This window comes from Rhipicephalus microplus, chromosome 7 (assembly GCF_043290135.1).
Source record: "Rhipicephalus microplus isolate Deutch F79 chromosome 7, USDA_Rmic, whole genome shotgun sequence".
Classification (NCBI taxonomy): Eukaryota; Metazoa; Arthropoda; class Arachnida; order Ixodida; family Ixodidae; genus Rhipicephalus; species Rhipicephalus microplus.
In genome coordinates, this window is record NC_134706.1 from 21738849 (window position 1) to 21765983 (window position 27135).

The following is a 27135-nucleotide window of genomic DNA, read 5'->3' on the forward strand; positions in this document are numbered from 1 at the left end:
CTAAACTGACGACGGCGCAACGAGCCATGGAATGAAAAAAAAAAGATGGGTGTTATCTTAAGAAATCTTAGTCGAAGTCAAAAAGAAGAAACGAACATAGGCACGACACGTAGCGACCAGATAAGAGCTTCTCATTAAGAGTAACAGGCTTGATTCCAAGCGACGGCAAACCAACTAGGATGAGGCGGGAAGGTGAGTGTCCAAATGAGATTATGAAGTTTTGCGGCGTTAAACCAACCAGACGAAGAACAGGAACGGGTGCACTGGTGCAGAAAGGGAGAGATGTTTGTCTTACATTGGGTGTAGTCAGGTTAAAGCTAATTACGATGAAGTCGGCTAACTTGCTATTCACTTCTATTCCGTTGTATCAAGTTTTTGTGCGCAACGCCACAGATGTACCTGTCTTTGACCTGCAGGGCCACGCTCTCTGATCTGCCTTGTGGAAGGCGGTGGCGTGCGTCCGGGCCCCCCGCTTCACGAGTGCTCGCACCTGATTTTGGGAAACCAGGTCCTCGACCTCGTGCAAAGAGTCATCAGGCCAGCCAAAAGAGGTACTTACTTGCATGCTGTGGTTGGTAAATCAGTCTCAAGCGTTATGCGCACCTTTCCCATCGTTCTTTCATTCGCCCTTGGAATCCGCCCTTTGAACCAGCCCGGCGATTGCCTCCCTGTTAAAGGGACCAGTGACATCTACACATTGCCGTTGAAGTTTCCTGTAGCTACAGTAGCTACAGAAATGTTGCGCTACTGAGTATGTGGGTGAAGGTCCCATTCCCAGCGCGGAAAAAGGGAGAAGTTAAGAGATAGATAGATAGATAGATATATAGATAGATAGATAGATAGATAGATAGATAGATAGATAGATAGATAGATAGATAGATAGATAGATAGATAGATAGATAGATAGATAGATAGATAGATAGATAGATAGATAGATAGATAGATAGATAGATAGATAGATAGATAGATAGATAGATAGATAGATAGATAGATAGATAGATAGATAGATAGATAGATAGATAGATAGATAGATAGATAGATAGATAGATAGATAGATAGATAGATAGATAGATAGATAGATAGATAGATAGATAGATAGATAGATAGATAGATAGATAGATAGAATCGAGCACGCACTCGGCAACCTTAGCTTGCTCATATTTTCCTGGTATCAGAGGGCTTTTTTTTTTAATGATTGGTTGACAGTATACAAGAACTGTTACACCGTTTCCTGTTGCCAGGTTCCAGCGATCGCGAGCCCCTGGGCATGACCACGGCAGCAATGGCCGAACAGGTTCGGGCACTGCGCGCCGAGTCGGCGCCGGGCATTCGTATCCTCGCCGGCCTGCGCTCGCTGGAAGTGGAGAACACGTACGTGCACCTCTGGTCCAACCGGTCGGGCCTAGCGGCGTCGGCCAACCTAGCCTACGAGTGGGTAAGACGCGCTGGTCTGGACGGAATAGCGCTGACCAATGTGGTCTTGGGACGACACACGGTCGACGTGTACGAGGGCTTCCTCAAGGTGGGTGTCCGGACAAAGTGTCCTGGTGAACTGTCCTGATAAACTGTTCCGATAAAGTATACTTATAAACTGTCATGATAAGTTTTTCTGACAGACTGTTCCGATAAGGTGTCCTGATGAGCTGTTCTGATAAGTTGTCATGATAAAGTAACCTTATGAACTATTGTGATAACTTGTCCTGTTAAACTATTCCGACAGTGTCCTGGTAGACTTTTCTGTAGAGTGTCCTTTGAAAGTGTTCTGATAAACTGGTCCGATATAGTGCCCTGATAAAGTGACCCGACAAATGGCTGCGCCGAGTACGAGGCACGTTGGACTAACACGGAGAACAAGACGAGAATCTGATCGATAGCATTTTGCCTCTGCATCAGTCCAAAGTGTCTGTCGCGAAGCGCAGCCATCCTTTTTTTATTACACTACTGACCTCAGTTGAAGCAACACTTCGAAAGCGCCCACAGTAACGACACTGTTTCCCTCACAGTTATCAACCGTCAATCTAGACACTTCGTTTCGCGGCCCCTTATCGATGCTCGCTTACCCTCCTCTCCTAAGGCGAGGGGAACGTTGTTGTCATCGAGGAAGTTTTAATTGATTGATTTGTGGGGTTTAACGCCCCAAAGCCACCATATGGTTATGAGAGACGCCGTAGTAGAGGGCTCCGGAAATTTTGACCACCTGGGGTTCTTTAACGTGCACCAAAATCTGAGAACACGGGCCTACGACATTTTCGCCTTCATCGGAAATGCAGCCGCTGCGGACGGGATTCTAACCCGGGACCTGCGGGTCAGCAGCCGAGTACCTTAGCCACTAGACCACCGCGGTGGGGCTTGAGGGCGTTTTCGAAGTGAATGGTAGATGCACTGCTTGGTGCGTCTGTTTCCGTTTTGCCTGCTAAATTTGCCATATTTCATCGCTCCGCGGTGATTACACCAGTGGCCAGCTTTCGAAAATTTCAAAATGGCTAAAGACTATTTACCGGAAGGGCTTAAATTCACCCGTTAGACTCTATCGGCTAATACCACTGGTTAAAAGTTAATTGCATTAATTTCTATAAATACTGCCATAATTATTCTTCGAGCGCATCTGATGTCTTCTTCCACAGTATAAAGGGATCCCCGCAGGTAGAATTCAGATGCCGAATTATTTCTGTAGGTTTTAATTATTATTGTACACATTTCTCATAGTGCTCTTACAGAAGAACTTCAAATAACGTTCATAAAAGTTATCTACAACTATTACTTCTATAGCAGGGTCTGCTAAGGATGTCTAAAAGGCATTTTTTACAAATGTGTCAGGACGTTGCCATACCTAATGTAAAATGACTTGTGAATTGCAATTTCATGTGAGAACATGGTGGTGACTGTTTTGGTCACAACTGCTTTTGTTTCTCTCACTTTTCCTATCTCTCTCAATGACTAGCGGCTGCGAGCCCTCTTTCGCGAGGACTATCTGATCGTGTTCGGCTTCTTCCACCGGGAGAGCCACGAACACGACCACGTCTACACCGAGAACGCCATTCGCACTATAGTGAGGCAAGGAAGATTTATTTATTTAATTATCTATTCTTACTGCGATAGAAATTATTTCAATTCTCTCAGCGTACTCTTACCATCATCATCTCCGTGATGTTTGGTGTAAGTTTCCAACAAAAAACAAGGCTTGCCTTTAGTAATGCGTCGAGAGGATGGTCAGTTAGATTTTCTATAGGGTATGTCGCATGCAGCCCACGGAGGCTCACATATCCGTGGATTAGACAGCGACGAATAGGGAAGACGTTTCGGTTGTGGCTTTGCGAAAGCTTGGATACACCTAGAGAAAACTACTCTGTCTGCACTTTTCTTCAACGCTGTGCCTGTGGCTGCTTGTATTTTTTTCTATTACGCTGGAAAGAAATTATGCAATGTGTGATAGTAAGCTTCTCGTTCTTGTTTGCAAAACCATACAGATATGGTGGCTCATAAATCAAAGTACGCTCGCATGCTGTTCTTGACCAGCGACCATCACACACTTAAAAACTACTATCGCGATCCAGGGCATTCTATCACCATGGAAGACCGAGTGGTTAAGTTCTAAGAGGTTCATGCACGCATACATACGACGGAGCGCGCTAGTTCCGCCACAATCGTATTTGCTAATCGCATATTGATGGCTGCGATGTGAAATCACCAGTCAGCCGTCAGGACTGTGTGGCGGAGGTGGCGAGACGCGTTGTGCGCGCTCTTAGCGAGAGGGTTTCATCCAACTATTTTGACAAGGACAGAAAGACAATCGAGGAATCAGTCAGTATTGGATTCGCTATCAACTTTTAAAGCTATTAAACTCAATAAACGTTCAGCGGTGTGTCATCTGTCTGTCGATCCTCGTCTAAGTAGTCAGCTGGAACCCCCTCGCTATGCACAACATTGTCAAGAGCATCCGCAGAATTTTTACGGGCGAAGCTTTATTAAGCCGAGGGTTGTGCATACGTGATAGTAGTAGTAATTGTAGTAGTCATCGTCATAGTAGTGAGTAGCCACCTCTCGTTTAGTCCTTGGAATGTCCGCTAGATGGCGGTACTTCTATACAATGATTATGTGATGAAAAGTGTGAGATGGCGGTACTTGGAGTTCTCACTACATGGACGGACGGGCGCACGTACGGACGCACGGACGGACAGACAGACAGACAAGCAGACTGACGGATGGACGGACGCGCGGACGGACGACCAAACGAACGCACGGGTAGATAGATGGACGCACGAACGAATAGATGCACGGACGGACGGACAGAAACAAGAACGAACGGATGGACAGAAGCGCGGGCAGACTGAGGGACGCTTCGCCCAACTCATCATCATTCACTCCTTGGATATGCTGTGATTTTTTTTCAGAAGATGCATCGCCAAACAACATAGTTGGGGTGGGGGGGGGGGGGGGGGGTAGGGCACTCACTACTGGTAATAAAATTTGCGTGACATGACCCAACAACGTGCAAATAAGTTGGCTAGCAATCCTGAAGGCCGTTTTAAATAAATATACGAGTCCTGAGTGCGCTGATCAAACTGAGTAGCTTATTATTACTGCGTAGAAAAACATTATTCAAAATTCCAAGGGGAAGAGGGGCAGCCGTCCCCCTTTACTCCCTCCTTCAGACTCCCATGAACATGGTACGACCGATGAACTCGGGCGATCACCATTTTTTGTGTGCGCTTTCTATATACTTGAACGAATGAGTTTTTATTGCGTATTATTTTAGGGCTCCGGAAAAATTAGTCTAGTATTCATTTACTAAACGTTCCCGTCTTTCTTACCTGTGTACACAGACTGTGCAGCTTCACCGTTTTCGAGGCTCACGACGTGCGACCACGCTCATGCCGTTCGTTTGTGCTGAACGCGCTGAACGACTACCGGAACGCCATCTCAAACGCAACCATCGTGAGTGTGTATACACCTTGATTGGTTGATTGATTGATTGATTGATTGATTGATTGATTGATTGATTGATTGATTGATTGATTGATTGATTCACTTCACTTCACTTTAATACCTTAAAGACCCCTATGTAGGGGGTATTACATAAGGGGTGGGTTACAGGTAGATGTACACAGGTTTTCAAATGGAAATGTGCGCGGTGACCTTCTCTTTAAATGTTGATGGACACGTGATGGCTGGAACGTCACAGGGAAGGTCATTCCAGTCCACTGCTACACGGGGGGAAAAAGAGGCAGAAAAAGTAGTTGTGCGAGCATGTGGACGGGCAATTTGAAATGCGTGGGCAGTGCGGTGAGATATGCGCGTCGGTGGGACGATGTAGGGTGCTTGATTAAGAGGGCTGTGAAAGAACTTGTGTAGCAAACAAAGGCTGGTAATGCGGCGGCGCACTGAAAAATTCGAAAGACCAGTTTCACGTTTAAGGGATGATATGCTTATGTTGTATGAATATGAAGAATGTATGAACCTAGTGGCGCGGTTTCGCACAGACTCTAATTCATTTATCAAGTATACCTGGTGCGGGCTCCATATGGGAGCTGCATATTCTAGTTTAGTTCGGTATAAAGATTTATAGGCGAGAAGTTTGATGTCAGGTGGGGCATGACGCAAGTGACGCTTCAAAAAACCCAGAGTTCGGTTCGCTGATGATATGACGTTCGTGATATGCGTGCGCCATGAAAGATCACTGGATAAGGTGACGCCTAGGTATTTATAGGATTTAATTTGTTCAACAGTAATGATTTATATGTGAGGTTTAACGTCCCAAAACCACTATATGATTATGAGAGACGCCGTAGTGGAGGGCTCCGAAAATTTAGACCACCTGGGGTTCTTTAACGAATTTGTTCAAGAGTAGAGTTAGCTATTACGTAAGAAAAATGCAAGGGATTATTCTGGCGTTGAAAAGAAACGAGTTTGCATTTAAAGGGGTTAAGCTCCATCAACCACAGGTCGCACCATTTGGTGGCTTGATTGATTGATTGATTGATTGATTGATTGATTGATTGATATGTGGGGTTTAGCGTCCCAAAACCACCATATGATTATGAGAGATGCTGTAGTGGAGGGCTCCGGGAATTTCGACCACCTGGGGTTCTTTAACGTGCACCCAAATCTGAGCACGCATACATGGCGGTCCCCGATATCAATAACGCGGATGCTAGAAATTGTTGAATATGACGTCGCAAACAGAATACTGTATCCTTCATTTTACACTCCAACAGACACATTGATGACATGCGGACTTTAACGTCCCAAAACCACCATACGATTATGAGAGACGCCGTAAGGGAGGGCTCCGGAAATTTCGAACACCTGAGGATCTGTGACGTGCACCCAAATCTGAGCACACGGGTGTACAGCATTTTCGCCTCCATCGAAAAATGCAGCCGCTGCAGCCGGAGTGCGGTCCCGCGACCTGCCGGTCAGCAGCCGAGTACCTTAGCCACTAGACCACCACAGCAGGGCGTACAGTTTCTTTTAGATTTGTTTACTCATTACGGACACCTAACTGAATTGCGTGATGCAGAAATGCGTTGTTTGTAACTGCAACGTGTAAAACGACTTGAGCAGGATTTAGGCGGCAATAGCAGCCACTAGTGATGTAGTCTATCATCTTCTCGTATTGCACGAATTCATTGATATGCCAACTCACCACTGGCCACTCGTATGAAAAGGGCATAACTTTTTTTTTACCTTCGCTTTTATGTTAACTGCATACTACGTCGGAGCCGCCAATTACGTTATTATTGTATTTGTCAAAAACATCTGCGTGATATAAATAAGCTGCCGTAAGCCTCGCACCAAAGTTGAGTAGCGCGTACACTGCGATCATAGGTGTCATCGCTGGCCACGATTCGTAGCCTGGGCGTGCCACTTGATCACACGTGCGTGTCCATGAGCCTGGCCGTGATGCGGTTCCTGCTGTACGACCGGCCCAGACGCCTCGGACAGGTCTGCCACAACTACTTTGCCGAGGCATACTCCATGGTGAGCTTTACATACCAGCGGCTCAATTTTTTTCTCGAATATAAGCGCAATATTAAAATTAAAGGATCCACTCAGCGCAACAAACTCGAATATTAAGGACCCGGGGAAAATTGTGATCACACACTGCGAAAATAATAAATCACCGTTTATAAGGGTTTGCTTTATTTATTTATTTATTTTGAATACCTCAAAGGCCCCAGCTGAGGTATTACACGAGGGATGGGTATTAATTACAGAATAAAAAAGTGATTCGAGGGCAATCTTGAATCGATGCGGGTCGGAGTGGTGCACGGTAGTTGTAGGCACACGATTCCAGTCCCGTGGGGTTGTTACAAAAAAAGGAGCGAAGGTGTGTGGTGCTTTAGGCCGATGGAGGATACACTGCGCGTGAGTGGTTTGTGCGGCTTGATGAGCGATGGACTGGCAGGATGGCTGGAACTTCGATGGGGGCATGATAAAATTTGTGAAAAAGGCATAGTCGAGATATGTGACGTCGTAATTCTAGATTAGAAAGGTGAGCACGAGTTTTAAGTTTTGAAACATTGGAATTGTAAGTATATTTAGATAAAACGCGCAGCACGGTTTTGAATCGATTCGAGAATGTTGGATAAGTGAGATTTGCACACAATGGAAATTGTTAACCACCGTCTGTCGAGAGGGGAAAAATATGGTAACAGAGATTGTGTGCTCGATCCGACGCTTCTAAAAGTGAGCTCGTCTTCTTCGAGGGTGCACCTGGGTTCAAGTTTCAGCCTCTCAGCTGTTCCTGTGCTATGCAGATCTTTTGATACCACACGGACACTATACAGTCAGTGTGTGATATTATTCCACGCACCGGGCATTTTTTTTTTTATGTGAGCTAGGATGTGTCGCACAGCGATGCTTCTCTCGTGGTGTCGCAGCACTGTCGGGAGTGGACCGAAATACGCTACGAGCGCGGCGCCGTGGCCAACACGGCACTCGTTCACCGGCGTGCCACGGCCGCCGCCGAGATCATGGACAGCTTCGACAACGAAACGACGCTCGCCCACAAGGTATGCGCGCACATAATGAGCCGCAAGGCTTCTTTTCTTACTTCAATGCGAGCAAACTCGATCCTCAGGCAGAGCTATCGGTATATGCATTGTTCCCTTTCGACAAATAATTTAGCAAACTTAAGCCTTCAGTAAGGCTTGCTGAAAAACTAGTTGGTGCACGTTACTTCAAAGGAAACAGACAGCGCAAAGACTAGACAAAAAAAATTACGGCATATTCATGGGGTGAATGATGATGAATGGGCGAAGCTCCGGAGGGATTCATCGGTAAACTGTGAATCTTTCGTGTAATTCGCCCAGTCGATCATCATGTAAAGACGTGAGAAACGCTGTGTGTGTATATACACAAATCAACTTTTATTTGTTCTTAGACGATGGATGGCTTGCGATGTCCCTTGCCTCGCGCGCTCGCACATAGATCGGGATTCTGTCTGCGAGCGCGCGCTGCTGCCGCCTTGCGCTCTCTCCGCTGTGCAGCCTTATCCATCCGGCGACTCCAAGCGCGCGCCAACAGCGAACGGATTTTATTACAACGCTCCCCCTAGCGTACGTCGCCGCACTAAATCGAACGATTGACTTCAACCAATGACACGCGCCATATGTGACATCATTCCTATTTTATAAGATCTCACGTCTTTCGTCAACTACAAGAACCGCTTTCTAGTTTATAACATCTTGCATCTTTTCATCATCAGCTACAAGTACCACCATCTAGTAAACACTACAAGAACTAAACGAGAGGTGGCTACATACAGGAGACGGTACCGCCATCTAGTGAACACTGCAAGAACTAAACTAGAGGTGGCTACATACAGGGGACGGTACCGCCATCTAGTGAACACTGCAAGAACTAAACTAGAGGTGGCTACATACAGGCTACAGGGGACGCACAGCCCACGCCCTAAGGAGCTTCGCCCCTAAAAAAGCGTGGTGCTCGAGTTGTGTGCTTCTCTTCTTGTGTCCAGTGTTCATGCTCTTTTTCTTTCTGTGAAGCGACTTCAGTAAACCAAACTCACGACGCTCAAGGAGCATGCGCAGTGGCTTTTCCATCGCCGTGATGTCCATTTTACCATGGACGCTTTCAGACGCAAGGTTGAAGGCAACATTTATAGGATGAGGTCAATTGCATAGTATATTTTTCGGTGATTGCATTAGTTGGTCCACATTAGGCATTGCTGAAGAATATGGGGGCTCACAATATACCCCCTCCGGAAAATTTTGACAAATGTATGTATGTATGCAGACATTGAATTCTCCCTTCTGATGCAGAGGGGCGTGACCACCTCATCCTCCCGAAATCGTGGTTATATTCCTGGTTCATATGCATTTCAGCCGCCGAATATAACTGAACGTTTGCGTCGTCAAGACGCACTGACCTTCCGGTCGCAACAAATTATGCTTCAAATTCAATTGAAATGAATTAACGTGGACTGAAGATAACACTATTCATCAGTGGGATCCGATTCGATAACCACATCTTTACCGATTGAGTTGGGACGGAAAGCGCTCCCTCATTCACTTTATGTGCTATTTTTATCCGTGTAATCCCGGGGCATGTTAGCTAGCGCCATTCGTGGCCTATAGGCGGCGCGTGGAACACGTTTTGCCCGAGGACGTCACGTACGCGGCACGTCATTACGCACACGGCGGAACAATAAAGCCTCGCAAGCTAGCCTGAGGCATTAAGGGCACACTAAAGTGAAACAATGAATGAATCTATATTAATAAATAATGCTCAAAAATCTATTGTTGAATTCACCAGAACAGCTTTATTAATAGAATAGAGAATCAAGGACAAAGTTTTACTTCCGAGTTTCGCGCCCAAATGTCCGCACGAGGCGTTAGAGATTTCAATTTTCATGTTTTGGCAAAAAATACCCTGAAACATCTTTTGCTAAAAAGTAATTTGCAAATACGACAAAGAATTTTTTCTCTGCAGGGACCCTTTAAGTCTGCCGCGGCGAGGCCTTCGCTATAAATGTACGAAAGGATGTTTTTTTTTTTTTTTTTGAAAGACCTCGTTTAATTTGCTAGGTACGACCAAATGAATATAACGAAACTGGGCCAAGGAAAGCAAAGGAGACTATAACTTCCAACTCTAAATGTTATTTGAAGTGTGGACCTTATTGAAATTAATATCTATTATTTGGATTCATTTGGCTGTATTTAGCCAAGAAAACAAGCCCCTCAAAAAATTGCCCCTCTTTTGACCTTTCTAGTCTGTGGCTCATTGCCCGCCTTATCTCTTACGAAAGCGCTTCATTGCAGCATTAACCCACACTTCGCAGGTCAAGGCGCTCGTCCGCAACACCGGGATTCCTTGCGTGGCTGTTTACAACGTCGAGCTGGACGACGCCACGGGTGTTTGCGAGTCCGAGACGCCCTACTCGAGGCTCACCGCAGTGGCCACAGCGCTGCGCGGCGCGACACTCACAAAGCGCACCACAGCGGCGCCTCCGAAACTCAAGCCGCGCAAGGCCATCGCTGGCGACCACAGCACGGCCGAGCCATCGCCTTCGACTGTGGCGCCGCATCCCCGCCACCGAGTGCGCAAACGGGTCGTGGTGGCCGTTAAAAAGCGGCGCCACCAGCGGGCATCTTAACAGGGACTCTGGCGCAAGGGACTTAACAGGGACTCTGGCCCTACCTGCGGATTCGATGCGCGGCTGTTGGGGCCTAAATACTTAGCGGTTATTTAATTTTTATCGGGTCGAATGGGATATCTGCTTTGATCTTGTGCATTAGTTTATGTTGCAAATACAGTTCTCGTGTAATCACATCTATAAGGACTGTGTGGCATGTTTTATGAAATTGTGCATCATTTCATCACTTGTATGTGCTGTTGAAGTCAGACTTCAAAAGCGTACCAGACATAAGGATTGGTGCAATTTTTTCTTGGCACATAAAAACGTTATGCAGCATGTATTCATTCAAGTGCACATTTAACCTTATTTTGTGCATCTGTTCACATTGCAAACGGAGATTCCGTGTAGTCGCATTCTATAAGGTCGTGAAGTATACGAATCTATGCATTTCTTTATATATTTATTCTCATCTTATGTATCAGTTCAAATTTTAAACACGGTTATGTAATCACGTTCTACAAGGACTTCGTGGCATCCTTTACGAATTTGTGTCATCTTTCACGTCCGTGACATGCTGTTGAAAGTGTTGGTGAGGAAATATACTGTTGGCTTGCCTCAACTTCATGTTTTATAATACAGTTCTCACGTAATCACCTTCTGTATGCAGTCTATGGACCTCTGTGGTCCTTTATTTGTGCAAAGCTGTTGCTTTCTTAACATGAGTACAAGTTATTCTGCCTTGACATTGCACTAGATCAAAAATGTAGCCTGTGGCATCACCATGACTTAAAGCAGAAAGCTACAATAAAACTGTTATCTACACATCTATTATCAGAATGCAATCTACATGATCCCACTCACTATTACAGCATTCCAACCTCAATGCATAATCACAGATTATTTGGCCAACTGCTTTGAATATAAGCACGCAAGAATGCTGTGAACGAGACAGTAGCAAATCTCACTTTAAAATTTTTACAAGACTAAAGTGCTCCCCAAATAATGCAAACTCTTGTTTGTGCCGAGGTAAAACTGAATGCAGACACTATATTTGAAAAGAATTCCAGGAAATGAAAATTTGGCAGGCGAAATTTACTGCAAGAAAAGGAGTTTCTAATCATTCACTCCTTTTTATTCTTAATATGCTTTTTTAGACCATACATGAAGCCAGGTGTGTGCACCTGACTGGCCGATGAAAATAAATGAATATTCATTTTCATTCAGCACTTCATGCTTAGTACAGATGATGGTCCTACTACAACAGCAGTGCCACGTCGGGAAACTTTGTGTCAGTTTGACATAGCCACATGGCGGATTCAGTAAGTATGCTTTTCAATATGTGCCACAGTTCTTTTTTTCACATGTTCCTTGGATTCTACATGAAAGTGGCTTTACTATATCAGAAAATTTGTTCGATCACAAAATTCATATGTAGAACACAACACAGAATTAGGACGTTTCAGCTTCGCCTTCACCAGTAGGTCACGATAGGGTAATCGGACCTCGTGCGCATAGTCTTCTGAACTGCTAACGTGCTTCAGTTCTCAGTGCAGGCCTCAGTCATGCCGTAAGGAAACAGCGACTGTGTGCATAATCAATAATGCCTATTTCAAGCACAGTTGTAAAGGGTCCACTATACCATAATTATTTCTTTTGCAAATCAGCAAAGGGCTGACTACGTGTCCGTAAGGCAACACGCGAATCTACACGGCTGTTCACTTTGTCAGTGGTTCTACTGCGCATGATCATTAAGTGTCCGAGCGACTATTTACGGGCGGGCCTTCTGAGACACCCACTCGTTGCTCAACTTTCACGTTTTGACACTTGGCACGATCCTACGTTTCTTCCACGCAATATATGATGTGCTAAGGAGACTCCTTCCTCTACATGACAGTCATGTTTTTCTTTTTTTTTTTCTTTTTTCAAAGCACTTTCAACTAATATTGTGGCTCTGAGATGCAACACCTGCATGCCACAGAGAAGGGCTGGGCTCTATCTGCACTCGCACCAAGAAACTATTATTACTTTCTTTGTACCTTTTATATTTATTCACGTACATAAGCGTACAACTAATATTGCAATAAAACGCAAAGAACTAAAAAAAATTTGAAGCCTAATTCCCAGTAGGTGCCATGAATTTTTTTCTTCTGAATGTTGTTCTTTGCGCCTTTCATATACTTACACATACATATACATATCCGGGACATGACGGCGACAGCTAAAATCGGCTGAGAGTGTCCACATAATTGCAATTGCAATAAAGAGCAAACTAAAAAAATGTGAAGCATAAACTGCCTTCATTCAACACAAAACTTACAAACATACACACGAAATAGAGACATCAGTCGCAGCTTGATTACGTAAGACTGGGAAAATGAACATAAAGGTTTTATTTACATGGCACATGCAGACAAAAAAAAAACTCTTAGTAAAAGTCTTCGTCGGCTGTGGTTTCTTGGACGGCCGCCTTTTTGTTCTTGATGTGGTCCTGCTTGTTGTACAAGTCTGCCACCTGCAACAAGAGTTGTGGTGATGCTCTGGACTCTTCTCGAGGTATCAGAATGACGGCTTTGACAATCACAACAACCGTCACAGGTCACAACAATCACAGCAAGTCACTGCCCGTTCTTAGAAAAAAAAAAGAAAGTGCCGCAAATGCTTCCCACTGGTCTCGGGTTGAAACCAGAGTTTGGGACGAGTAGTACTGAAAATAGGGCAAGTTGGTATCTATTCATTTTTAAAGGTAAATAGCGTGAAAAACGAAGACAGAGAAGTAGGAAGACACAGGACAAGCACTGATTTCCTCGTAACCAGCGAATTTCTCACAACCAGAACCACTATGGTAATACACTCACACCTTGATATAGAGAAACCAAATATCGATTATAACTAAGTAAATTAAAAGTAGTCTTTCAGTACTGTTGGGATTATGCCTTAATAAAAAGTTTTCGAAAATGACAAAGTAAGTAAAGAGTAGTCTTGCAATAGATTGCGTTAAGAATATACCTTTATAAAAAAATTTCAGATTTAACGTCGTTTCGTGTAATATGCATCTACATTACAATGAGGTTCGAGTGCAGCATTCCAGACTTTTCTTGGAAAATTGGAGTGACGTTTGAACGACAACCACCCACACCGTCAATGACTGCTTTAAATTGAAGTTAATTACCATGAACTACAAGAATATCACATTTCTATTGCAACAGAGTATGAAGTGCCTTGAAATAATTTTTAAATATAAAGCACTTGGACATATCTTTGTAAATTGCATGCGAAAGCTTTAAAAGTTACGTCACGAGAAAAGAGGCAATAATTATGTAATAAAATACAGTAGAGCCTCGTTGACACGTTTTCGAAAAAAAAAAACGAAAATTATGCGTACGACCCGAATCCAGCAAAAAATGAGGCTGAGAAGTCCATATAGAAATTTAAGAGCAAAAAACATTTATTTCTAAAAAATAACGCAAATTTTTACTGCTGCCTCTCACCTTTGGACAAGAAAAGCTTCTTTCGCATACATTGCAGACCCTTGTCTATATTTTCATTGTTTTTCTTCCAAAAGAAGCTTTATAAAGCTTCTAGTCTAGCAAGGGCTTCGGCAAATTTAGCTGGTCGGCGCACGCTTTCGTTCTCGCCGCTGTCGTCCGGTGCCTCGTTCCCAACCACTTCCGCGACAATTTCGGCGACACTTTGCGGCTCGCTAGTCGGGCGAGACAAACTCGGCAAAGGGTGCGTCCGCACCGGTGGAGAGGAACTCCTCATCGATGTCGTCGTCGATGTCGGATACGCACGCCTCAGGGTCGTCTTCGCTGTGCTCTGTGTCCTCTAATGCAAGCTGCCGCAGAAAACCGCGCTTCCTGAAACAGCTGCTCCTTACGTACGCTGCCATCAAAGCCAAATCCGAAGGCCTGTGATTGCTTAAACCCCTTCAATAGCGCTTCCTTCAGTTCCCCATGGCGGGCTCCACGGGCTTGCTTGGTTGCGCCGCCGAATACCACAGCGTTCATATCACTCTCTTTCTGCTTCAACACTACAATAGTCACAGTAGGCGCTGGCAATTCCAGTTTGTTCGTTATGTCGATTTGCTTTTCCTTGACAAGGGCTTGCGCTTGTTCCGACGCCATGCTCAATGCTACTGCCTCGAATCGCGAGCTATGTACACTGAGCAATATGAAGGCTCCAACAGGGCCCAGCCAGAGACGTGCGAGCTCACATTTGCGGGCCGATGACATGAAAACGAACCCGGAAGGCAGAGTGCCCGCAGTAACTGCGTACCAATGATCCAGCAGCCTTACAGGCCACGCAAAACCCCCCAAAACCACTGTGCTACGAAAAATAAGGCATTTTTCGACAACCATTACAAGACTTGGGTTCAGAAGGGTGTGGGACAGGAGTGACAATTGAACACAGAAAAGAAACTGCCGTCGCTGCGCAGCGGTAGTCTGCCACTTGGCGCTTCACAAGCACATGATAGCGGTTTTTTTGCACACCTGAATGAGACTTTTTGCTCGCGGAACGTATCATATGATCGCAGTATGCCACAATGCCAGTCTTGCTGCCGAAAAACCGTATTTTCCACAAACGTATTGAGTGGAACGTATCAACACATAGCTCTATGGGGGGACTTTTAGTTTTCGCGATTTCGAGTGTAGGAGCAGAGAAATCGTATTAAACGGGAACGTATCAACAAGGTTCTACTATATACTTAAGTCTGGAAGAACTTCCATATAGGTACTCCACCAAGCATCCATGCAGAACTAAGCCTCCGCAAGAGCGTTTTTCAAATCCACCTACCTGTTGCGCGGAAGTGGCGTCCTCTGGATTCTTGTCGTCTCTTATCCTAATGAACCGGGGAAACCGCAGAGAAATGCCCTTCTCAGGGTCAACCTGTGCAGGGAAACAACAGGCAAGTCGACATGACGTCAGACAGTCTTGGTTACAGCAAATGTCAGTTTCGATTCCGGAGTATTACGCAAGTATAGCTTACAACTGCCACAATATTCTAAGAAAGCGCCCGCTTCAACAGATCAAAACATGCTGGCTAAGTGGAGGGGTAGAGACGCTTTCCCGGAATGGCACCAAAATTCAAGATGGCAGCAGTAAAGTGTTCAACCACAAAAATTAAAGGGACACTAAAGGCAAATATTAAGTCGACGTCGATTATTGAAATAGCCGTCCAGAAACCTCGTTATGTTCCTTTCATGCCATGAAGGGCTTATTTTGAAATAAAATCACGGTTTAGTGGCCCGCATCGGGTTAGCACACTTCAAATTACCCGCCTCAAAGAGCAGACCAACTCCCGTCACTGTTGCCGTGCACGTTTCCGGGCTTTACTGCGTAGTCGCCGACACTAGTAGACAGAACGAAAGCAGCGGGAGCCACAGCAGCAACGGCCATCGATCAATTTCCTGCCATTGGCTCAGAGATGGCGAACGTGTTTTGCTTCAACTGCACCCCACTACATGACAGACCTGTCTAGTTTTACCACGCGAAAATTGAATTGTCGAACCACTGGTGCCATTTCCCATAGTAACGTCTGGCGGTTCTTTTTCACATGAATCAAACAGAAACAAAGAAGCAGCATCTTATTGTGTCTCTTGATACACGGAAGGTTCTTTACTTAGTGCAGCTAGATCGATTGCTAGTAATTAACTGTAAACGGTTCGTCCGACGTTATCGATATCATTTTGAGAAAGTCCTACTGTGGCACATGTATTCTTATGAAGTTATCTTGATTTTTCGGTAAAGGGAACTACTGTTGATAATAATGTCATTTTAGATGTCATACATTGAGCTTTCACTCTGACGTAAATTGTTATTTGACTGTAGTGTCCCTTTAAGGCACCTTTGCACTAGCGGCGCCAAGCCTGATGAAAGCATGAAGCTGGGCAGCCTTCTTTTTTTCCCTTCACTTTGTTTTTTTTTCTTTAACGGGAAGTTTTCAAATTATAAACTAATGCACCCACCAATCCAAGGGCTGCCTTGTGAACGGGCGACACGGAGAGGTCGGCGCTTTTAATCTCCCACACCTGACAGGGTTCGAACCACGCGTCCGGTGCCAGGCTGCTGTCGAAGCGGTAGTACGACTTGGGCGCCGGGATTATGTGCTCCTTGAAGAACGACGAATGCTGGTCGAGTTGCTCTTCACTGAACCCAGTGCCAATCTGGACGGACACAGACAATTCCACTCATTCGACTGTAAAAAAATACACATCTTCATCTAAACGGATTAACTAGGTTAGTCCGTTTGTGTCAGTTAATGTAGAATTTAACATCGCAAAAACTTCAGGCAGAGTCAGCGCGTACTTTGCAGAGCGTCTGGAACTCCTCGTTGTCGGGGTCGTAGCAGCCGAGCAGGAAGCAGCCAAACGTGCCCGTTCGCTTCCCCTTGCCGTGGTAGCCACCGAGTACTACGGCGTCCACACTGTCCCCGACGCCATCTAGGTAGTCCTTTTTCAACTGCGCACACAGAAAGGCGGAATTATCTCTTATTAGGTACAAATCATCCCTCCAAGTTGTGACACGTAACAAAACTATAGAGGTACTTCATGTCCTGAGTGTTTCTTCAACCAGCTTGAAATGTAATGCGCATGTTTCTACATGCTCCCCGAGCGGGCAAATACTGTCACTAAGCTGCATCTTGCTGCAGAGGATAACTGTGCTGAAGACACTACTGTGTTCAACAAGCCATTCAACGTGCAGCGTTACGGAAGCCATAATAAAGCTATAACATTTATTAACTATTGAGACTTTTTGTCCCAAAACCATGATAGGATTATAAGGGACAATGCAGTTGAGGGCTCCGGACTTGCCCTGCACCACGGTGCCTAAAATACCACTGCCCCCCCCCCCCCCTCCCCCTGAACAACACCCAAATTTGTTTACAGGTCAATGCAACTGCTCAAGTGCTTGCTTCCTTCCATCTCCCCATTTCTTACTCCATGACAATGCGCACTCAGGACACAGCGTGGACAATTGAGTGGGATTACTCAATTGAGCGGGATTACAGAAACACCACGCAAGTCCATCCAGAAAAACCCAAATGCTGCACACCCCTGATCCCAGAAGTCATATTCGCAGCAATGCTTGCAAGGAAACACTGTGCGCTTCTCAAGAGAAAGAGAGCTCAACACACCTTGAGCCAGTTGTGGGAGCGCTTGGCGATTTCATACGTAGCCCCAGCGTCCAAGGACTTGACCATGAGGCCCTCGCAGCTGCCTGGGAGATCACAGCAACCATACACAGCTAGTCACTCACACGTGAAATACAAAGCCGTACCACAAACACGGAAACATACCAGAACAAATTGCACAAGATGGCGTAACTCTAAACAGTGATTGGGCACATTTTATAGGCTCGTTCAACTAGAATTGGCTAGTGTGTCTAGAAAGACATGAGAGTGACACAGCAGCAACGAAATATTTCGAATTAAGTGGGATTTCAAAATAACTTAGTTCGAAACAGTAAGGTTTTACTGTCTTCTATATCAGGAACTGTTTTAAAAGCACAAAGCCTAGTGCTGAAGTTTCATCATAGCTGGGCACCTTACTGAATGTGCCTAAGGTAATTTCCCTCTTGTTCTTCCACAATTTTCTAGCTTGTGCAGTGCAGGCTTCTCTTGACCACAAGGTTTCACGAAATGGCGGACTTATGCTGCCGCTAAATACCTTTTGCAGCAGGCCAGGTGTTACCACTACTCATTCGTATCAAATTACTCATAAGTACGATTGCTATGAATTCGAAAGTCGAATAAGATTGTTCGATTTGATATAATGACTGCAATTCAAAACTCCGATGTTCGCTGTATGAGCATGACAAAATCCACGTTCTACATTATATATACGTCAACAATGCCCATCAAAATTACAATACCAAAACTTTACACCACAATAGCTTGAGGCCACTTTCTCGATTTCCGAATGAGTGAGCTAGTGATAGCAGTGTCACCGACCTTTGATGGACTCTTGTTATGAATTAGAAAGTAGAATCAGATTGTTCGATTTGGTATAATGACTCAAATTCAGAACTCCAATGTTCGCTGAATGGGCATGACCACATCCACATTCTACTGTATTGTGAGTGCCGTCACCGACTCTTCTTTATCAATTGGACATGTCATCATCCTTTGTATAATGTCCTCATCTGTAGATAGTGTGAGTGCAGTCCCCGACTCTTCTTTATCAATTGCACATGTTATCATCCTTTGTATAATTTCCTCATCTGTAGATAGTGTGAACACAGTCACCGACTCTTCTTTATCGATTGGACGTGTCATTATCCTTTGTATAATTTCCTCATCTGTAGATAGTGCGAGCGCAGTCACTGAATCTTCTTTATTGATTGGACGTGTCATCATCATTTGTATAATTTCCTCATCTGTAGATACCATCATCAGTGTGAGCCAGCTAGAACTCGTCTCGAGCTTTATTCGAGACGAGCTCGAGCTGACTCAGACTGATGATGGTATCTACAGATGAGGAAATTATACAAAGGATGATGACACGTCCAATTGATAAAGAAAAGCCTGTGACTGCGCTCACAGTATACCGTATTTACTCGCATAATCCTCGCACTTTTTTTGCAGGAAAACCGATGAAAAGTTGGGGGGTGCGATAATTACGCGGGGAAATCGTTCTACGAAAACGTACAGAGCGAAAAAGAAAACGAAGTGGCCGCAAATCAAGATTCTCACACCAGCAACTAACAGCAAGCTTTAAGAAGTACTAATTAAAACTTACTTCAACAATAAAAGCAGAGGTTCAACACAAGACAAGATTTAATTGAGACACAAAAAGTGGAAGCAAATAGTCGAGAATTAGAATACCATACGCAAAGCTTGCGTACGTTGCGGGCGTAGCGGTAGCGTTCGTCGCTCAACAGGAGCCCTCAAAAGGTAAGCGTGGGACGTCAGTATTAGGCTGATGGCTATTTAACAGAATTGTCCGCAGTTTCCTTCTTAAGAAATAAATTTTACCATCAATCCCAGTTTTAGGCACAAGGCAGGCCCAACACGTCTTGGTGGCTTTCAGCAGCCATCACCAGTAGCGAACACAAAACTCATAGACTGCGAAGGGCCTACCGGTGGCCCTGTTGTCGTTCTTTAGTGCATTATCTATCACTTGCAACTTGAAAGCAGTCATACAGCTTCAGTATCGCCTCACAACTTCACAAGGTTACCGACGCAACATACAAAACACACCGCAACGCACACTGGCCACTTCGGCTTGGCTTGAGTTGAATTGAATCTCTGTGCAATAGTATGCTTGATGCTTAAGAGATGGCGCCAGATGACGTGCGCTATAATCATAAATGGCTGGAAAGAGCAGACGACATTATTGCAGCAGTTTTCGATGCGATAATTACTCGAGGAAAAAAGAAATCGTATTTTTGATGTGGGGGGTGCGAGAATTGTGCGAGTGCGAGGATTACGCGAGTAAATACGGTATATCACGACAATATTGCCCATCGAAATTACAATACCAAAAACTTCACGCCACAATTTCTTCAGGCCACTTTGTCGACCTCCAAATGGGCAAGCTAGTGATAGGAGTGTCACCGACCTTTGATCGACTCTTGGAGGAACTCCTGAATGTCCTCGACCGTCGATAAATCAGCCGACCGCGCCAGCTGCGTCTCGCCGGGCACCTCGACGAGGGTCTCGCGGAGAAGCTCCCTCCTCTTTCTTAGGGGCTCCTTGACCAGCGATTCACCATTGTGGTAGAGGAGGTCGAAAGCGAAGACGCACACCTGCACCTTCACCTCTTCCTCGGTCGTTTCCTGCATTCATTTGCAATATCACTCAAGCCTACATAACCTCTCTGGAGCTAATCAAACAACCACACAAGATGCTTTGCAGAACATTACTACATTTTTTTATTGTTTATGCAAATCTGCTTGTCATGTCGCTTGCTGACCGGACAGCTATGCTTCAAACCTCAATCCGCCGACATTGCATTTGGCTCGTCTGGTAACTTGCAAAAGAAGTTGTTACCTTGTTCTTTAACACACTGTGAGCGAATCGTCATGTTAGACCTTGTTACTATTTTAGAAAACTGTGTCAAGGCTTGCAATGCTTTAACACAAGCCTTAAATACACATATTTTTTACGTCCAACCTCAATACAACAAACCCAGATATAACGCAATATTGGGTATAACGAAGCAAATGAAGAGTACTCTTGTTATAGACATAGTGCTAGGAACATACCTTTCAAACCAATTTTCAGATATGACGAACTCAATTTCATGTAAGATGCAACTTCGTTATGATAAAGTTTTAGTGTATTTCACGATTCCCTTCAAGTTTGATATCTCCAGAATTGACTGTTCAAATTCACTGAACCCCCCAATTTTGCTATTCGCACAGCTCTACCTTGCATATGCCACATGATGCATCCTGGAGTTATTTGCTTTTGCTAATATACATAGCTAAAATACATAGAACGACATACAGCACAATCCAAGGCATTTGCAAAATTGTTGCTTTGAGGAGGCCACGCTCTAGAGGGCTGAAAACTTTGACCATGATTTACATAAGTGCACTCTAACACGATCGACACAATTCACTATATACATGCTATATTACAGACATCTTCACGGTTAAACAGTGCAACATCTACTATAGGGACAGATGCCAACAAGTTCACACAACGCTTGCCAACATCTTATTTTTTTCAACTTCCTGGCCAGCTCTGTGCTGTGTATCCTCAAATGATGCCTCACCGATGAACCTAAGCAACCGCTTTGCTTAGCGACACACCTCACTCAGAAATGAGACCAATTGTGTTGTTCCAATACACATAAAGTAATGCGAATCAGGTAGCTGATACTGCAGTTTTAACAATGTACCTTTCGCTTGCGAGTGCTCAATGTCTGGAACGGCAAGATGGTCTGGGAGGGGCGGTCCCAGGCGACTGCCTCACTGTCCAAGATGCAGGTCTTGGTGTTGGGTGAGATGGCCGCGCGAATGCGTGACACCACCTCGGGGTACTTGCCCGTGTTGTCCTCCTGGTTGCGGCTGTAGATGCGCACACTCCCATCTTCCAGAAGATGGATCTGACGAGACAACGATAATCCTCTATTGCACAAAAAGGCCTGTAAATTTTTACCTTTCATTTTTTCCATTTTTTCCCAATTACTTTTTTATATGCACTCGTATTTTGCATCAAGGAATGTTTAGTAGATGGCACTACGTCTTTTAATGGAGATTAGGAAGGCTATATACATTGTACAGGGTGCAAGTTTCTTAGCAAGCTTTCGTGCAATCCAAAATCTCTGTGACAAATTTGACACACTGTGCAATAGAGGGATAAGTAGACCAACACCTCAATTTGATAAAGCTGCCGTACATAAAGGACAACTGCAGCAAAATATTAAGTGAGGCCCAATTTAAAATAGTGCAACAGAACTTAGGCCTATATATAAAGCCTAAATCAAGTAATCTAAATTGGCAGGAGGGTTAGTTTTAGCTCTATATTTCCAACACGAGTAAGTGTGTCATAAAAGAGCAAGAAAAAACATGTTTGTGACACCAAACTTGAAAATAACAACAATTAGGGAGGCAACGATTTGATGCAGCCATTCACAGCAAGTGTTCTAACACAGAAATTTCAACACTGAGAACTAGCACACGTCTCACAATGCAAGCGTGCCATGAGATTAGTACACACAAGGTTCTTGGCATAGCCTCCGAGAGTGGCGAGTGTTCAACAGCAAGCCAGGCATCGTGCCAGCTTTATTTCGTTTATTTACCCTTTTATTAAAAACTTCAGGGCCAAAGGCATTAAATGAAAAAGAGGTTACAAAAATCAGAAAAAAGAAAACCTATAAGTACATAGAATGCTTCAGTACAGAGGCTTCCGATTATACAGTTTTTGCAGGATTTAACAAAAAGGCGTATAACGCGAACCCAGGCAATCAATATAGAAATGTACGGTGGTTGCAAACATGTGCAGAATAAGAAAGCAAGGTTTGGATAACAAAATGTGCCCAGGTAACATTAACGAAGTGAAAAAACGGAAACCTTCAGTTATGGAACGTTAGCTGAGAATGAAACGTGCAAATTAACATTCACGCATTCAGAATGAAAGGTGACCACAAATTTGACAAAAAAAAAGAGAAGAAAGTAAATTCATGCACTTCTAAATGAAACAGGCTACAAACAAGCAAACATATTAGCCTCTCACCTGAGCACGCTCACCGTCGTACTTGAACTCGCACGTGAAAGCCGACCCTTCGAACCGATTGAGCACCTCCGAGATGGCCTTTGTCGGGTGGGCCAACATCGGCTTGAGTGGAATGCCGGGACTCAAGCGGCAACGTTCGGGGAGCGAGTCGACACCTTCTTCGAGCAGGGCATTGATGATGCGCTCGTAGTCGGGACATTCGCTGCACAATCGCAAGGCAGCAACAATTGTTTTTGCCCTCAGAAAAACGCGGCACGACATAATGCGGCGTGTAGATGAAAAAGATGGCAAACGCTTTACAGAATATGGCAGCGCACAATGGGTAACATAAAGAACACACACAAAGGGACAATGAAGTGCTTGTGTCGTCTCTTCAAGTGTTCTTTGTTTAGCCTGGTGTGCGCTGCCACATGCTGCAATGTCTTACCACAGAGCGAGCCAGCACTTTTTGAGACAAACTCAGGGTGCTTTTACAATTATACATGCAGGATGCTACTATAGTTGAGCACCTTTATAAGACGCACACAGCGAAAAACAGTTCTTGTCTCTTATACAAGGTGTCCCCTGGAAGCAGGGTACCATGTTTTCAATTTCTGAAGAACCCTTATTTACCGTAATTACTCGAATCTAACGTGCACCTTTTTTCCGGTTAAGCAAATTCATAAATCGTATGCGCGTTAGAACCGAGTACGAAAAAAAAAAAATGAATACGGTCGTTCTATTGCCATCGGCATTCCGAAATGGCCACCCCCTACGTGCGTTGGCACCTTTCCTTCCTCCGTGTGCGTCGGCATGGCGCGTCGGCCATTTCTGCCTATGTGTTTCCCATGTGCGGCACTTCGTACGTGTGCTGAAGAGTTCGTCATCTTGGTGTGCATTAGCATCGACGGCATGGAAGGGCCGACTCCAAGAACTCGACGAGTGCACCACGGTGCCGCTTTTAAAAGAAAAGCCATTGCGTGTGCCGAAACGGACGTAAATTGGGCTGCATCGCGGTCGTTCGGAGTTCCCGAAACGTGCGTGCGGGACTGGCGGAAACAAATGCAGAAGATTGTCGACAGCAAAGGTTTACGCAAAGGCTTCAGTGGACCACAGCAAGGTCGGTTTCTACAAATTAAAGAGCTGCTCGGCGAGTATGCGCTTGAGCAGCGAGCGGCACGGCGGCCCGTGACGACAGAACTGCTCCAAGTGCGGGCTATGCAATTAGCCTTAGAAAAAGGTCTAATGCGGAGCCAGTTTAAAGCGAGCAGGTGCTGGCTAACTAACTTCATGAAGAGGAAAGGCTTTTCCCACCGAAGGGAAACGGGCATATGCAAAAAGTTTTGCGGAGGAGTACGATGAAAAGCTTCACACTTTTCAGAGGTTCGTCCTAAACTTGCGGCACAACAACGGCTACCTGCTTGGGCAAATCGGGAATGCCGATCAGACGCCTCTTTACTTCGACATGCCTGGCACCACAACTGTCGAGAAGAAGGGGGCAAAGCAAGTTCGCGTGCTGACATCGGTCCACGGTAAAACTACAGTTACGGCAATGCTCTGTTACACGTCAGATGGGCACAAGCTTCGCCGTACCTCATATTTAAATGGAAGACGCTCCCGAAAGGAGTAGTTTTTTCGAGTGGTGTGATCGTGCGGGCCAGCGAGAAAAATGGGTGCGCGTGGCAATCGATGTCTTATGTTTTTTTTTTTTTTTTTTTTTTTTTTTTTTTTTTTTGTCGTGGAAATCGGGTGCGCGTTACAATCGAGGACGCGGTAGAATCGAGTAAATACGGTAGAAGTAGACACACTTGCGTTTCTTCAATTTATTTCTCTCTTACATAAGTGCCCTTATCAAAGTCAAGTGCAGCAAACTACACTCAAACCGGTATATAACGAACTCAGATATAACAAAATATCAGTTATTATGAAGTAAATTGAGAGTATTTTTTTGCAATGAATATAGTGTTAGGAATACACCATTATAACAAAAATGTCGGTTATAACGAAGTTATTTTTCTGTAAAATGTAACATTTATTATGAGATTTGAGTATATGTTACATGAATACATAAATATAAAGTCTGTTTTGCCAATGTGCCTTGGCCTTCTGTGTGATTGCACATGCAGAGCCGAAATTGACCTAATATCACGTAATTTTATCTTAATTTTTAGCACAACACCCATGTTAGACTATCAATGGCACTAAACTTGATCTAGTAAACATCAGGCTTGATTAGGCTCAGTAAGGTCAGCTTGGATTAGGTGAGGTTGGCTGTGTTTAGCCTGCATGACCTGATGTGTCAGTTAACAAAATACTGTGCCAAAAAAGAAATTGCCAGGCCTGCGTGGAACGTGCAGCACAGTCACAGCGAAAGCTGGAAGAGCGGCCTTCCAGAATCTTTCCTAAACACTCTTTAGACGACTGCTACAAGCACACTAGCTGGTACTCACTACGCCATAAATAATCATTATTTCTGTGTAGTAGGCCAGCATTCAGTATACTGTCCTTCGCCATACTTCGGAGAAGCGTGGTATCCGCGACACACTAAGTCCAATTTTTTTATGCAGTGGCTGATGAAGAACTATGCACAACAGATAATAGGTGATCAAGAACAAGCTTTTGTAATGAATTAGAGCACTGGACGACCCACTTGTTTCTGAATTCACAATGTGTGATGCCTGGTTGATCCTTCGCTGTTCTGAAACGCTTCCTGACACATACTAACGCGATTACTTTCCCGACATCAAGCCTGCCTAAGGCCAAAGAAGTCTCAACCACCGGCGTGGCTTTGTGGTAGAATACTGGGCTGGCACGCAGGGGACCCGGGTTCGAATTTCACTGTGTCCTTGGCGTTTTTTATTTACTCACTTTTTGTTTCTTATTTCATGCAATAGTGGTTATGGACACCAGCGGCGAACAACTGTGGTGCCGCAAGACCTTTATTGTGACCTCATAACAGCTTTCGCTGTAATAACAGTCACTTTTGTCCAGGAATTTTATTATAGTGTACCACACATCAGTAGCATTTGCTTTTGTTATTACAATGTAAAAACTTGCATTTTAAGACAGAGAAAGCTTCACAGATACATGATTTGTAGTTCATTATTTTGTAGCAATCAGATTTCACTTAAACATAGTGTACACTCGAATTTCAATATACATAACGAACCCTGAGAATGAAGACCACTGAGAATGACATATCTGTTATAATGAAGTAAATAAAGAATAGTCTTGCAATAGGTATATACCTTTATCACGAATATTCAGATAGTCAACCACATTTGTATGAGATGCAATTTCGGTATTAAGAAGTATGAGTGTAGAAGTGTAAGTCTACAGAATTATTTAAAAACGTCATCACTGAGCTGGGCAACGGAGGCAATGATTTTTAGCACCTAAAATATGATGCTTTTGGAAAGCTTCTTTAACTCAATGATGTGAGCATCAACAGCTTTGCTTCGATGCTTCAATTCAACACAGACGATCGCAAGGAAGAGTTCCAAGTTTCTGCTTGCGTTTCATCTGCACACATGGTTTGTTATCACTCCCCGTTGACTCTCCAATTTCCTTTGAACAAGATACAAAAACAAGAGGAAGTCAGGAATTTCGCATCATATTCCTCTGAGGAACTGGCCAGGAAGACGCCTTCTGCAACTTCAGTTCATCATCTACAGAATACATTAACGAGCTCGGCTCACCAATAAGCCGTCTTGAGAAGCAGAGCCGCTTCCTCGAGGCGCTTCTTGGACGCCTTAGGATCCCCGTGAGGCGGTGAGAGTGCAGCCGCGTGAGCCAGGGCTGTCAGCAGCGACGCCTCGGCCAGGCCAACGCGCAGTTTGCCGCCGAGTGAGCGCACCAGGAACCGCGCCTCACACTGGCGGCACGCAACGAGAAGGACCTTGATTATGTCGACCTTCTTCTGCTGCACCTGTTGACGAAGAACCGAAGCATGCAGAATGTAGCATGATTGCTGCACGAGATCACCACTGCTCAAAAGCGATATGCCAATGCAAAATGCACTTCAGATCATTTTTATTTTACACATACAAGTAATACACTCATCCCTCGTTACACTCAAACCTTGATATAACAAACGCAGATGCAGTACATATAACCTTGTTACAACGAACATGCTTACAACACACATTGCGATACTACATACTAATTGGCGGCGTAATGCCAACGTCCCTATCTGTTCAAGTGAATGAGTTCAGTTTACTATAGATTCTGGTAAGACAGACATTCAGATATAATTGACTATAATGCAAGGCCTCCAAAATGGAGGCCTTGCATTGTAGTCAATTATATCTAAATGCCACTGTAAGACAGTCTTCCACTGTCTTACAGTGGAAGACTGTCTTACAGCGGACTT

At 44.5% G+C, this 27135-nt stretch overlaps 2 protein-coding genes across 2 annotated transcripts in view; one reads left to right on the top strand and one right to left on the bottom strand.

Moving 5' to 3' along the window:
* The first annotated feature begins 1247 nt into the window (after positions 1 to 1247).
* Positions 1248 to 10737, top strand: LOC142767333 (uncharacterized). The gene is made up of 4 exons (XM_075868819.1): positions 1248 to 1522; positions 6829 to 6981; positions 7884 to 8015; positions 10304 to 10737. Exons 1-4 carry the CDS (start codon positions 1268 to 1270, stop codon positions 10616 to 10618), a joined length of 855 nt encoding a protein of 284 aa, XP_075724934.1. The 5' UTR covers positions 1248 to 1267; the 3' UTR covers positions 10619 to 10737.
* A 2219-nt stretch (positions 10738 to 12956) lies between these two features.
* The window catches only part of DNAlig1 (DNA ligase 1), a 40274-nt gene continuing 26095 nt past the window's right edge, over positions 12957 to 27135 (bottom strand). Inside the window, exons 11-19 of the mRNA XM_037431191.2 lie at positions 26462 to 26691; positions 22785 to 22986; positions 21448 to 21654; positions 20161 to 20377; positions 17736 to 17818; positions 16907 to 17059; positions 16567 to 16764; positions 15395 to 15487; positions 12957 to 13112 (exon numbers count right to left, since the gene is read on the bottom strand). Of these exons, the coding sequence (XP_037287088.2) occupies positions 13026 to 13112; positions 15395 to 15487; positions 16567 to 16764; positions 16907 to 17059; positions 17736 to 17818; positions 20161 to 20377; positions 21448 to 21654; positions 22785 to 22986; positions 26462 to 26691 (1470 nt within the window). The 3' untranslated portion in view covers positions 12957 to 13025. The remainder of the gene's footprint in view (positions 13113 to 15394; positions 15488 to 16566; positions 16765 to 16906; positions 17060 to 17735; positions 17819 to 20160; positions 20378 to 21447; positions 21655 to 22784; positions 22987 to 26461; positions 26692 to 27135) is intronic.